This window comes from Phacochoerus africanus, chromosome 8, assembly GCF_016906955.1.
Source record: "Phacochoerus africanus isolate WHEZ1 chromosome 8, ROS_Pafr_v1, whole genome shotgun sequence".
In the NCBI taxonomy this organism is placed as follows: domain Eukaryota; kingdom Metazoa; phylum Chordata; class Mammalia; order Artiodactyla; family Suidae; genus Phacochoerus; species Phacochoerus africanus.
In genome coordinates, this window is record NC_062551.1 from 120048514 (window position 1) to 120063651 (window position 15138).

At 44.7% G+C, this 15138-nt stretch overlaps 1 protein-coding gene across 6 annotated transcripts in view; it reads left to right on the forward strand.

The window, feature by feature from the left end:
* The window catches only part of FHOD3 (formin homology 2 domain containing 3), a 556170-nt gene that overhangs the window by 450073 nt on the left and 90959 nt on the right, over positions 1-15138 (forward strand). For all 6 annotated transcript variants that reach the window (XM_047794147.1, XM_047794143.1, XM_047794144.1 and 3 more), the window contains one exon: positions 1966-2180. In XM_047794147.1, the coding sequence (XP_047650103.1) occupies positions 1966-2180 (215 nt within the window). The remainder of the gene's footprint in view (positions 1-1965; positions 2181-15138) is intronic.

Here is a 15138-nt window from a genome sequence, read left to right on the forward strand (position 1 = left end):
TGTGCTCACAAAGTCCTCCCGGACTCTGCATGCCTGGCCTTGACAAACACACGCGCTTGGAGTTCCCACTGTGCACAGTGGGATCAGTGGCATCTCTACAATGCCAGGATGCAGGTTCTGATGCAGTGGGTTAAAGGATCTGGCATTGCCGCAACTGCGCCTTGGATCTGATCCCTGGCCCGGGAGCTCTATAAGCCACGGGGCAGCAAAAAAAAAAAAAAAAAAAAAAAAGGGCTCTGACTCTTGCCCTCAAGACCACCTTCCACAATTCCTGTCACTTCTACCACCAGGTGGTTTTTCCCTGTTGGTCTGAATTGAGTTCAGAATTATCTTCCTTTTCGTACCTCTCCTACTTTTTGAGAGGTGATGTGGTTGGCAGGGAAAGTCCAGAGTTTCTAAAGCTCTCTTCCTGGGTCTGACTCCATCCTGTAGCCATGAGGCAGACATTTGTAAATGCAGAACCATCCCACGTCTTTTATCAGAGATTCACCATGAAAGTAGGTCCCCTCCCCAAGACAGTAGCTTTGCCCCTGGTGCCCTGGGCTGCAGGTCGACCTATGCAGGTGGGTGGCTGCCCTGCTGGTCTCTCACTGCACCCTTCACCCGCTTCCAGGAAAAGAACAAAGGATGCTAATCTTCCTGTTCTCAAAAGTTCTATTATCCACTTGTTGAAAACAGACACACACGTGAAAAGATGACTAAATATGCCAGGCAGTAAATGTAAAATGCCATCTGAGTTGAGTGGACTACATATCCGACATGCGTTCAGAGGCACGGCTAAGATCACTTCCAGCTGTGGTGGTCAAGGCAGGCCTCCCATGGGGGATGCGCCTGCTAGCCAGTCCTGAAGGGCAGACTGGCAGTGAGAAGGGTGAGGACTGCAGACGTGGGGAGCCACGCCCCCTAAAGGGTGGATGGAGAAATGCATGCTTTTGAAAGGTTTTACGTGTGTGCTTTGCTTTTCTTATCTGGCTGAATTAGGAGAGCCATGTGCAGTGTCTGGGTGGGAGCTACAGTGCGCCAGTGCTGGGGGCTTGCCCAAGGAACAAAACTGAGGTAGTGAATCAGGGTGGATGTGAGCGAGGGTCTTGGCTAAGGCGTTTCAAGGTTTCGTGGTGGGTAGGAGCATCGGAAACCTGCTACAGCTGAGTTCATAAATTTATTCCTGAACAAACAATGGTGGGTAAAATTAGCAGACATCTGGAAGAGGCACATATTTCAAAGTTATTTTGGTCTGATCTATAAAGCACACTATGAGGAATATGATTGGTAGCTGGTCTTAATAAACAGTGGGTTCTGCCTGCCCGAAATGCAAAACAGATGTATCTTTGTTCTTTGAAACTGACTTTGATGAATAAACTATATGTGACGTCAGGTCCAAGCTATTGGATGTCTGGGTCCTGCTCAGAAATATTTTAGAATATAAAAAAACTTTCCATGGTCGACACCGAGAGAACAAAGTGAATTCCAGTCTCATTGCTGTTCGCATTGAAGCAGGTTCAGAAATCCAGAGGCCTTCCTCCAACAACCTTTTGGTATTTGGGGGCATTGTTTCTGTCTGCCGCACCAGGGCATCCTCCCATTTCACAGCTGTGAGCTCTGAGGGCGTGTGGTTTTCAGCTGTCACTGCTGGGGCTTTGCTGATGGTCATTATTGCTGTCGTGCTGGTTTGTACCAATGTTTCCTAAAAGAGCTAAATAGGATTCTGCAGCAGTGATCTAGTATCTGGAGACTGTGATGTTGCCACTTCCCCCAATTTGTTTGCTTATGAATGATGCAGGATTTTTAATCATTAGCATCTTGGCTTTGCTGGGCGTTTTTGGCAGGCAGGCCCTCCAGCCAGCCCTGCGCTGTGCTCTGTGCATCAGGAAACCAGCTCACTCTGCAGGTGTTTCATCCATAAACAAGCATCAGCCACGGGCTCCTCTTTCTTTTTACGGAAACCCTTTGGAATTTAACTTTCAGATACAAATACTTGGAGCAGTTGGCAGCTGAGGCGCATGAGAAGGAACTGAGAAGCCGGAGTGCGAGCCGGGGCAGAGCTGACCTCTCCTTGGACCTGACCTCACCGGCAGCCCCTGCCTCCTCCGCCCCCCTGAGCCATAGCCCTCGGTCTCTAGACTCCCAGGAGGCTCTCACGGTATCATCCGCCTCCCCAGGAACACCTCAGCCTCCCCAAGGTGAGTGCAGGGAGAGGAGAGGGAAACTGATGGGTTAATTAACCTCAGACAGGCTTCTCCTGGGCAACAGTGACTGTTCCTATGTGCAAACTCATACTGAGAAGCAATTAATGGGAAGCTTCAGGGGGTGACCGCAATCTGAGCTGCCAGGGGTCTACAGAGCCACTTATTAATGCCAAATTATTTATAAAGATTGTCGGTGGACGATCATTGAAAAAGGACAATGCCAAAAATAAGGCTGACTTTGATATTTAATCTGAATTCACAGGGCTGTAATTTATGAGTCTCATGTGCATGCTATTTATTGGCTCTGCCCCATAAAGTGACCCCTTTTCAGAGTTCTTACCATAGGAACTGTCAGTCTGGTTTAAGTGAAACTGATAGAGAAGAAAATTAATCAAAGCATGCAGAGAAAAATGTGGATGTAGTGAAAATAGAAGTTGAATATTGAAGAAGAAAAAAATAGAGAATTGGAAAGCCTGGCACGTGGTATGGATGTGGGTGTAGACGCTTGTGTGCTGGCAGGCAGACTTTCCCTGGAGAAAATTTCCCTGTCATCCTAGCATCATTGGGGGTCCGTTTTCTTTCACATTATCCGAGAGGATGGCTCGGGTGCTGGCACCTAGCACTGTGTGTTGAGTAACCCTGCAGCCAGCACTGCTTGGTCTCATTGCGTGTTATGACTTGCAGCTTGATGGAGACTCAGCCAACTGAAGACAACAGAGACACTCAACTTCTAACTCTAGGAAGGTTGACTAAATATGGCGTAAAGTCTAATTTAAACAAGGCAGGACTCCATGACCTCAGCAGAACTGGATGTAACGGGAACAGTCTCATCTGTGCAGTGCTTTGCTGGCTCTCCAAGCCCCAGGGCTCAATCTTCAGGAGCAGGCTGGTTCCACCCCAGTCTCTCATCACATCCAGTTACTCCTGGTCCCTGAGCCATGGAAGAGCGTCCCCGGGCAGATGGTTCAGTCATAGATGAGTAATGTCGGTCTTAAAATATTAAGACTCTGAGAATCAGGAAAACAGACCGCTCTGTAACAGCTCTGTGCTTTCCAAACTCTGCCTGATATCGCTGTTCTATCTAACTGTGGTATTTCCAGAGGCAATAGAACAAATATTCCCCTGCAAAGCTGTGGCATAGCTCTTAATCTTGGGACTTTTAAGTCGAAGAGTTCTGTCTTCAGCACTTTGCAGAATGGTTGTCCAAACTCTGAAGTACAGAATGGCCTTGAGCTGAAAAGGAATTGTCAGTATCTATAAATATTGTTTGACCTCAAGGTTTTTAATCTACTTGATGTGTGCAGCAAAAAGATAGTTCCTCAAGTGTTTTGTCCAGTTACAGTCAAATTTGAGGCCATTCTATCCAATTAAAAAACAGTATTTTAAACTTCAATAAGAACACAGCAAATATTTTGTATTTATGTAACCTGCGTTTGGGGAAAATAAAGTCATTTTAGTATGCTTTCAGAAAGACAAATAGCAGAATTCCCATTGTGGCTCATCTGGTTCAGGACCTCACATTGTCTTTGTGGGGATGCTGGTTCGATCACTGGCCTTGCTCAGCCAGTGGGTTAAGGATCTGGCGTTGCCGCAAGGGGTAGTGTAGATCACAGATGTGGCTCGGATAGTGTGTTGCTGCTGCCATGGCTGTGATGTAGTCCTCAGCTGCAACTCTGATTCAACCCCTAGCCTAGGAATTTCCATATGTTGCAGGTGTGGCCATTAAAAAGAGAGAGAGAGAGACAAATAGCAAAAGTCATTTTCCTCCATGGAGAAGGGATTATTAGAGACTAAGGAAAAGTTTGCAGTCACACCATAAGTGATGGTCTGCATCAGAAACAGGGATATTGGGCTTGAATTTAGATATAACTACAAATTGATGAAATAACTCTGATGCTTGCTTTTCCCTTGAGGGAAGGGGAGAAGCAGTGGCTCTTTTAGAATCTGGGGGTACAGTCCATCATTTGTTAAGTCACTATCATCCAAATCAGTTGGAACCAGTCAGGTACTCGAACATCCTTGTCCTGAAACATAGCTGAATTATACAACTGGCAATTATAAAGAGAGAAGAAGAAATGCTATAAGAGGACACTTTCAAAGAGACCTGCTGAAGCTTGCTTCTGATTTGGAGCTTTTGCCCTTGAGACAGAAACACAAAGGAGGTATGACAGAAAGATTTTTCTCAGCCTGGTTTGTCATCACTCTTGGAAGCATTCTGCTAGGCTCCCACTTAATAGTCTAATCCTTTGAGCAGGTCTCATTTTTAAATGCTCCATGTAAATTTTTGGTGATTCCTAACATTTGGAAGAGTCCAACAGCTGGAGGAAGAATAAAAAAATATAATCACACATCCAGACGTTTGTCCTGCACCAAACACCTGACAAGGGGTCCAAATGTGCCAGGGGTTGACTTGCTTTTTCATTCTTTATCCTTGTGGCATCATATGCTAATAATTCATTTCACATTTTTGTCGTGTTCAGCGCCTTCCTTCCAACACTATAATACCTTGTGGCATATCTGAGTAAGTAGGAGAGATGCTATTATTCATATTTTACTGAGGTTCAAATAGATGGAAGATGGTTTTCAGAGTTGTTGGTATTGCACTGAGAATAAAACCACTGTTTTGACTCCCAGCACAGCCGTTTATCAAGGCATCATGGTACCAGCGTATTTGAGGTGATGTTCCCATGAATGCCACACCATCCACTTGTGACCCTTTCCGACGGATCTGTAAAAACCGTGGCCTACATTTCAGAATTATATTTACAAAAAAGGGAAAACCAAGCATTTGTTCCTGAATTATGTATACCTCAGGATTAAAGGTCGTTTTTATGAGTTCTTTTATTAAAACTCCTTACTTGGATTCTGGAGAACTCTTTGATAGCAGAAGATAGGAAAACATGAAAGACCTCTTTACTTTTTCTCTTACAAAATATATTTATGAAGAGGGAAGGTCTAACAGGAAATTATCGGTTGCACTAGGTGCCATCTCATGAGATCTTTCAACCAAAAATATTCCCAGCCAAATCCGCTCTAACTTTTGTGTAAATTATGCCCCTACCCACACCTTGAAGGCAGTGTGTGTTTGAATTATTTTTCCACCTGGCCTTCCTGTGCCTCACAGCAGATGTTTATCCCAAAGGTACCTAAACTTAGTGGCAATGGTCTGAATATTTTTTCCCTGTGTGAAACTGTCTGGCCCAAGTGATGAGCAGATGTATACGTGTGTTCTCATTTGCACTGTGCTCTCATTAATGCACCAAATTGAAGTAAACACGGAAGGACCTCTTGCTTCATCCATGGTTTTAACTCAATTTTCCTCATATTCACTGAGCCCTGGTGGCATACATCAGAACATCTATCTAATAAGTTTATTTCCTATTATTTGAGCCTGGAAGCAAAGGAGTTATTCTCAGTCGTTGAGAAAAACGTTCATGTTTTGGACAAATAAGTGATTCCCCCTATGTAGAGGAAAAGGTTCAATGTTCTTTTTGGGATAGAGTTCTTCTATGTGACTCTTGAGGAAGTTACTCTGAGGATTAAAAAAATAATAATGATAACCAGAGTTCCCGTTGTGGTGCGATGGAAACAAATCTGACTAGTAACCATGAGGTCGTAGGTTTGATCCCTGGCCTCGCTCAGTGGGTTAAGGATCGGTGTTGCCGTGGGCTGTGGTGTAGGTCGCAGATGCAGCTCAGATCCTGCATTGCTGTGGCTGTAGAGTAGGCCGGCAGCTGTAGCTCCGATTGGACCCCTGGCCTGGGAACCTCCCTGTGCCGCGGGTGTGGCCCTAAAAAGCAAATAACAGTAATAATAATAACTCCTTATGTACCCATAGTGAAGCAAGGTAACGCATTATGCCAGAGGGTGTCTGGATCTATGTAACCTATCTCATGGAAATAAAGTGGAGAAAACCACCCATCTCAAACCAGGTGTTGAGGGTGGTTCCTGCAGGGCATCCCAGAGTTGAACTGCCTTCTTTAGAGGCTAGAACTGTGTTGTTTCCAGGCTCCCTGGCTCCTATACCTGAAGCTAAATGGAGAGAAGTGACTATTTCCTAATAGAAGAAAGCTGCTCTCAAGAGTTTACAAGGTGTTTTCACTCACTAATGTGGCCCTGAAAGCATAGATAATGGCTAGCCAATTCTTCTTATTTTCCCTGCATCCTCTATACTTTGCACACTGAAATAACACATTAGAGATGCATTGGAAAATGTTAACACACTGTATTAATTTTATGTCAAGGAAAAATATATTCAACAGTGATTTTTTTTCTACCTGTAATTGTTTCTTAGATATTTCCAAGTGTCTCATAGTTTGGCCCTGGAGATATAAAATATGACTTATATGGCCATGGCCTGTTCACTCACCTGCAGGCATTTACAGAAATTATGGACGCGGTCTACTGATGTTTTTGTGCAGAGCCAAGCATTTAATAAAGATCTCCGGCCAAGAATGAATGTAGCTATAAAGGAAAACAGAAAAGACCTAGCACAGAAGGCTTCATAGGAATAGTTAGCATTGATTGAGTGCTTACTTTATGCCAGGTGCTATTCTGCACATTTTTGGTGTATCAACTCAAAAAAAATTACACAAGGTAAAGTACTGGTAAACATGATAATTCCACTAGCCTCCTGATCTTCCTACCTGGAAACACATGAATAGTCATTCTTCATCATTTTCATTCATCATCATGGCTGTCACCATTGTTACCAGTCATTGATGGAGCATCTTTGTCACCGTTGTTGTGTAACATGTTTTCGCTCTCCTTCAGATATAGAGACACTCTCTTAGGTTACCCAGCTCACATGGCAGAAATCATAACTACCTGGCATCTGATTTCCAACTGGCACAGTAGCAGTGGAATATTATCAGTCATCAGCCTAATGCATGCTGGTTCCCTTGCATAAAGCTTTTGGACACCTCGAGTCCAGGGCTTCATGAATTGGCAGGAAACTAGATTCCTTGTGGTTCAGGGACTCAGGGCTGCCCCACACCTCCCCTGACTGCTGCCCCTTAATGCCATTTGCTCAGTTAGACAGAATCTCTCAGGAACTCAACCCAAGGCTGCTACACCTGCTGTGGAACTTGGGGGAGAGCTTTTTGCAAATCATTGGATGTTTCTGCCTGGCTATTTCTCTACCTCTGAAAGTAGCAAAAGGCAAAACTTTCCATGTTTCCTCTTACAGAGTGTGTCAGTGGCCTGCAGTGTGTTTTCTTGCACCATGTTTGAAAACATTAAGTAATCTTGAGTGTTTTTGAAGTAGACAAAGTATAAATCTTAAGTACACTGAAGTAAATATAAGGCACAGAATGACATTGGGAAAGCTCTTAAAGAAGGATATTATGTGATCAACGAGGTAATTTCATAGATGGCAGTCAGGCCTTAAAGTAGGTGCAGGGTCTGAGACTTCATCCTACTTGTAAGCTTATAAGTTAGCCTGCCATGATCTCATGGATGTTGGCAGAAGACACGAAACTCCTGGGTCAGAAATGAAGGACTTTATTACTCATAGCAATTGTAGTAGCCAAAACATCAATGTTCGTGCCATTTTTCCAAGTCCCTGTGAATTGGCCAAGTAATACCTGCACACATGCCAAGTGGAATCCTGAGTTTAAGAACCCCAAATCTTACACTGGGCAGTAAGCATGTTGTCCCTTGGCCCCAGACGGAGACATGATCTTTATCACAGTGGGCAATAAACCAAACAGTGGTTTGCTCCAGAGAGAGACTCTGTCTCTGTCTTCTAAAGCTATTTGCTATGTGTACATCCTTAGAAAGATGGTCCAGAACAAAGGCCTCTGCTTGCAAGAGCCAGGGAATGTCAAAGACTCATAAGAATTATTTCTAAGCATTGAGTTATAATGGTTCTTAACCAACCTCTGCAATCACATTTGCATCCTAAAATCTGTTTAAGGTAAACAAAAAATTCCAGTTTCCAACAGTCAGTAGCTTGTTTGGGCTGATTTGACCAAAAGCTAGAGCGTCAGGAGCTACAAAACCCAGTCTGGAGCAGGCACTGTCCGCATCTGGGGGTGCTACGAGGGAATCTGGAAAGACATCAGTGCCCTTCATTCCAGGTGGAAAGCCTTGGGACAGTCTGAAGGCCTCCACGGGTAGTGAGAGTGAACATTCTTTAGTCAGTGTGGTACTTTGAATTTCCAGAGTCAGTGACTCAGAAATAGCAGAGAAGAGTAACTCGCAGGTTTCTTGTGGCATCCTTATCTGTGCTCAGGACCTATTCTACTCCTCCACCCCAACTCTTTTTCCCTCCAGCATCCCTGACTCCCCCACACCCCTGCCTTTCCCCCACCCACCCCAATAAGGGATTTGGTCAAAGTGATGCAGCACCTGCTGTGTGGCAAGATAATCAGACTTTGGTTTTCTAGTCTCTAAAAGTATGCGTTTTCAAGAGACTGCCTGGGTTCAGTGAATCTTTAGAGCCTTCCAAAGCTGGAATATCTTCTGGGGAAGCTACCTTCACCAGATACACTGGGAAGGTCCAGTCACTTTTTGTGGATTTTCTAGATGCAGCTGCTCTGGATCCCTGTGTACCCTCTAGGTAATCTCCTGACTCAACGTGTAATTGGGCTTTCATGTCTTCTGCCATCATTGTTTTCTCTCATTTTGTCTCGGCCCTTCTCATTTTGTTTCCGTCGTCTTCCTGACTCTTCTTTTAGATGCCCCCTAAGTGTTAGATTTTTTGCTGTACTCCTTCCCCAGCAACCCTCTCTTTTCATGCCATAACCTCTGGCTGAACCTGTGTACCCCCCCATCTGTAATTTTTAACTACCTACCAACTGAAAACTGCCAGGTCTGCATCTCTAGCCCTGGCCTTCTCGAGCTCAAGAAACATGTACCCAGCCTCTGAAGACATCACCGTCTGAATGCTTCTTAGACACTTTTAACTTAACAGGTGCCAGTCACTTTTGACCTAACTTTAGATGGGACATGTCACTCATCTCTCACCTATTAAATCCCTCCCACCAAACCTGCTTAAACCTCCTAGTCCTCATCTGGTTAAGACCATTTCTTTTGGCCTAGGAATTTAAGTTGGAAGCAGGCATGGACCCGTGACTCTTCCCTCAATGCCCACCCATACATCTATCAATCACTGCATGTTATGTTCTCTTTCCTCTCAAATCAGCCCCCTTCCCTGTGTCCCCGTTGCTAGTGCCTTCATCCCGATCTTAACCGTATCTGCTCTGGACCACTTCAGAAGCTTCTACTACTATATCTCACCTCCTCCAGGTTCTTCTTACAGCCCAACCCCCTCCCCATATCACGGCTATGCCTTGTTTTAAATCCTCTAGTGGCTCTTCATCAACTACAACATGAAGTTAAGGCCTTGCTCAGAACTCAGGAGTCTTGGCTCCCAGTCCTTATGACCAGTCTTGTCGTAGGGACTGGGAATCACCTCCACATAGTGTGGTCCGTCAGGACCAAACTGCTTCCCGTAGCTGAAAGATACCCTTTTCTCTCAGCTGTGCCTCTGTGCTTGAGTGCCATCCCATGGGGTGCCCGCTGGACTTTTACCCATCTAGTTGACGCATCTTCCCTAAAGCCTCTTTGAGTTCTCTTTTGTGTTTCCCTTCCATCTTGTGTGTACCTGGGATACAGGGCTTGTCTCACTGTGTGTGCAATAAATGGTCCTCTCTCCTCTGTGTGCCCCTCAGAGAACGGCCCATGCCTCTACTCACCTTTGTTATCTCCCAGTGCTTGGGGAAGAATAAGCATTCAGTGAATGTCTTATGAGCTAATGAGTGAAAAAAGAAAGTAGGTACCTTAATTTACAGAGACAGCTGTTTCCCCAGTACCCAGATATTTATTGCACAGGCCATGGTGGAGGGCGTGTCTTTGACTTTTCTAGTCCACTCTATAAAGACCAGCCTAGTGCAGAAAGGGAACTTCTGCAGAAAGTTGACATAATATATGTGGACTATTTATCTCTTAGGATCTAAAGCTAAAAGAAAGAAAAGATCCAGAGGATGATTCTTGACAAATTAATAATTAAGATATTTACTCAACTACCTTTTAAAATACCCCTTACTTTAGGTGAATTTTTCTTCATTTCTTTGTGAAAGAATTTGCTGACAAGTGCAAATAAACTAAATGTTCGACTAAGGGGAAAGCCACATCCATTAGTTACAACTAGATGTTAGGAAGGAAGGCTGAACTTTTAAGGATGAGATTTTCAAAGTGGGATTTCTAAGTCTACCCCAGTTGCAGGCCAGCTGGCCCTGCTTAGGCTTGGTCAGACTCTACTGGCAGGGAGAGCTAATATTTTCTTTAGATAAGAATTATGTTGATCTTATAATATCTCATGGCTATGTGACCTAAGAGCTCACTCTAACTTAAAAAAAAAATTCTTGGCCACACCCACTGCGTATGGAAATTCCTAGGCCTGGAATTGAGCCCGCACCACAGGAGCGACCCAAGCCGCTTCAGTGACAATGCTAGATCCTTAACCGGCTGTGCCACAAGAGAACTCCTAACCTGAAAAAATATTCTAAGAAAGATATTTTTTCACATCTGATTTCCCAGTGCCTAGCACAGTGCCTGGCATGTGGGAGGTCTCAATAAATATTTATGAGATGGATGAGTCTGGGTACTAATCATATTAGAACATCTAATTAGAAGCAGCTACATCCTGCTAAGCCAGACTTAGCCAAAAATCTCAAGTTTGATCAATATGTTTGCTAGCTGTTTTATTCTGTTATTTGTAGAGATACACTACATCCATTTTAAGGTAGTACATCTCTTCTAAAAGAGTTTTTTGGTTTTTGGTTTTTTTGTTTTTTTGGTGCCGCACCCAAGGCATATGGAGACTTTTTTGGGCTAGGGGTCTAATTGGAGCTATAGCCACCGGCCTACACCACAGCCACAGCAATGCCAGATCTGAGCTGCATCTACAACCTACACCATAGCTCATGGTACCGCTGGATCCTTAACCCACTGAGCAAGGCCAGGTATTGAACCTGCATCCTCATGGATGCTAGTCAGATTCATTTCCACTGAGCCATGACAGGAACTCTGCACTTTTTGTTTTGATGTCACTGATGTTTCTATCTGGGACTTGACAAGAGCTAAGGGTGCTGTTGAAGTGCCCTGCCAGTTGGGAATTAGACGTGTCTTCATCCTTCACAAAAGACTCACCTTCCTATTTGCTTTTGTAAGGAAAGAGGCACATAAATAACCCAGGAGCTTCTCCAGCCCTACTGGACCTGGGAGGACAAACGAATACTGGAAGCTGCCGTGTTTAACATGGAACCAAGATAAGACCCAGCTATCTGGCCTTAGAAGAAGAATTCAAACAAGCTCCAGGGAAATCTTCATAACCAGGGCTTGATGTTTGGGGTCATATGGTTTGAGTTTAAGATATCGATACGGCAATAAATGATATAGTAATCTTAAATTGCTCTTCATTTTCTGTTTCTAGTGTGAAATAGAATCTATATATTAATCAATATTAGAATAATTGGACTAGAAATTGGCTTCTTCTCATGACATTACAGTGGAATTATATCCTTTACATGTTTAACCACATAAATTTAATCAGAAGCATAATCTGAGGGGCAAAAAAAGGGAATGGAAATTAGTATTTAAATAGTGCTTGTGGAGTTCCCGTCATGGTGCAGTGGAAACGAATCCAACTAGGAACCATGAGGTTGCGTGTTCAGCACTTGGTCTCGCTTAGAGGGTTGGGGATCCAGTGTTGCCATGAGCTGTGGTGTAGGTCACAGACACGACTCAAATCTGGCACTGCTGTGGCTCTGGTATAGGCCAGCAGCAACAGCTCCTATTGGACCCCTAGCCTGGGAACCTCCATGTGCCATGGGTGCAGCCCTGAAGACAAAAGACAAAAATAAATAAATAAACAAATAAATAAATAAATAAACAGTGCTTGTAATTTCTGCCTATGATACAACTCAGGTGTATGACCCCAGGTGAGCACACTCTGAGGGCCAAGGATCTGTTTTTTTCTTGAGCCATTCCTCCTGTCCTTTGAACTAAATGTGATTTTGAAGTTTAAGGATATGTATTTGGAGATAACATGGCCCATGACTGTAAGCCCAAGACTTCTTACAGCCTTCCACAGAAGCTCAATGAAACCTGGATTGTCAGAATTCTGAGGCTAGGTGTGGGATCTATAAGGTGGCATCTTATAGAAGGAATTCCACAGGTAATTTGGATCATATGTGGTTTTCATCGTAAGAGGTGGCTTAAGCCTGAATCCATTTAGAAAATATAGCTTTAATTTTGAGGACAAAGCTGGGCTTAATTTTAAAGGCATGCAGAGTCATTAGACAGATGAATCAGCGTCTTGCAGGTAATATATGTCTCTTAAGGAAGCTGAAATAGGCTGAGTTTGTGCCCAACCTAATGATACTATTCCTGCAGAGCAGCGATTTTCAACCAGGAGTGACCTCTCTTCCCACGGGACTTTGGTAGCATCTGGAGACATTTTGGGTTATCACAATTGGGAATGAAGTACTGTTGGTCCCTAGAGGGTAAAAGCCAGGAGTGCTGCTGCATAGCCTGTAATGCACATGATAATAGGATCCAGTGCCCCCCACATTAAAGAATTATCTGACCCAAAACTTCCAGAGTACTGAGTCTGAGGGATCCTGCTCCAGAGCAAATCTGAGTGAACAGCTTAGCAAGATTGGCCCAACACCAAAGGCAGAATCTAAAGAATTTCCAGAGTGGTGAGCTTTTGCTCTTGGGACCTTTCTCACATTTATGTGATTAAACCGCAAGTTGAAAGTCGATGGCATTCATTAATAGCTCTGAACCGGGGAGGTCCTTGGAATCTGCCGAGTTTGGAGCAACTATTATAGAACTGGCTGGCCCAGCCCTCGGTTTCATAAGACCTGCCCAAAAAGCCAAGTCCTGGCAAAGTCATCGAAACACCATCACAGACTGAAATCAATTGAAGCCACCCAAAGACTTATTAAAGTTCAAATCTTTCTACCAGAAGTTTATCTCTTCAAAGAAAAATCACATGACAGGAGATTCCAACTGGGCACTCTGGACTCAGCTGTCAGGGATATTGATGAAAGCAGTGTGCCCACTGTGTGTTTTGTTTTGTTTTGTTTCAGAAATGGCCGTATCCTTGTCCTTTGTAGCTTAAATCACCCACCGCACAGTGTAACATCGGGATTGACAGCCCAGCCTTTTCAGTCAGGCAGATCCAAGGTCAAATCTCAGCTCTAATGGTCATCAAAGTTCTGCTAGAAGTAGAGGGCCCATGCTTGGGGGTGCCTGAAGGCAGGCCAGGAGAGGGACTGAGGACCATGAGAGGTCAGGGAAACACTCAGAGACTAGCTGCAGTGGGAAAAGGCCAGTACTGTTTCTGCACTCCCCCTGCCCAGCCCTGGAAAAGCTTAGTGAAGAGCTAGGACTTGATAAGAGCTGTAACCTTGGGAGGGGGCCCTTGGCACAGAAATGCTGGCCTGACACCCTGTGCTAAACTGTGCTTCCCCCACCCCCACCCCCACCCCAGCCCCGTGAAGGGAGCAAGAACATAAGCACTCCAGCCTCTCCCACCTTTGCAGATACCTGCTGGGGGCCAATGCATCTGAGAGTGAGTGGGAGGGACATGCTGTCTGTAGAGGTCGGCCTCCCTGGGTAGAGAGCAGGACCTGTTCTCACGGGTCTAGAAAAGCAGGTTGAGAGTGTCTAGCATGCCATGTAGCCCTGGACAGGTTACTTTATCTCTCTGAACATCTTTCCTCATTTCTCACATGGGGACATTAATCTTCATATTGTTGGTGTGAGAACTAAATGGGGTGACATGCCTCTGGTTTTCAGGATGGCATGGGTGTGTCAGAGGTACTCAATAGATGGTGACTTTTATTTTACTTGACCTAAGGCCGAGCAGGGCCTGATGTCTAGTGAGATTTTGTGGATCACATGAGGAGTTGGTGCTGGGGTTTGAGGGGACAGATAACTAGCTAGTATGGTTGATGTCTGCCCTGACTGACTTGGAACAGGGGCTGAGCTGGCGGAAATCCTCAAGGCCTGCTCTTGCCTTTTCTCTCCCAGTTTTGTGATCTGCATGAGGGTGTTCCAGTCATTGGACTGGGCACGCTTTTCTATTCTCTCAACAAACTTTCTTAGTTTTCCTTCTTTCTCTGTGGTTCTCACACTGATGGGTTCCCATCCTGGCTCCCGTAATGTCTATTTGCTTTGGACAGGAATCCCCTTTAGGAGTTCTCACCCTGGCGAAGTGTCTTAAGAATGTGACTGCACAGTCTTGGGAGGCATGGGTTCGATCCCTGGCACAGCACAGTGGGTTAAAGGATCCGGCATTGGTGTAGTTGTGGTAGGTCACAGCTGTGGCTCAGATTGAGTCCCTGGCCCAGGAACTTCCATATGCTACAGGTGTGGCCATGGAAAAAAAAAAAAAAAGGGTCCCCTTTAGTGGCTGTGTTCAGGTTCTGGGTCCTTCCTCCAGAATGACAAAAACCAGTTTCCTTATTACTGCTTTTTTTTTTTTTTGTCTTTTTAGGGCCACATAGGTGGCATATGGAAGTTCCCAGGCTAGGAGTTCTATTGGAGCTACATCTGCTGGCCTATATGACAGCCACAGTCACGGCCATGCCGGATCCGAGCCATGTCTGTGACCTACACCACAGCTCATGGCAACACCAGATCTTTAACCCACAGAGTGAGGCCATGGATGGAACCTGAGTCCTCATGGATACTAGTATGGTTCATTGCCACTGAGCCACAAAGGGAACTCCCATCCTTATTACTTTTGAATATACTATGGACCTCTTCCTGTTGGATCATCCACATCCCATACATTATCTTTCTTTGATATAGCTCAATTTTGTTTTTTGTTTTTTTCTTTCTCCTCTCTTATACTTCCCCACCTCCAACCTTAAAATTTAAAGTCCTCGGAATCAGGTCAGTGCAGGTTCTGGCCAAACACATTTTTCTGGCC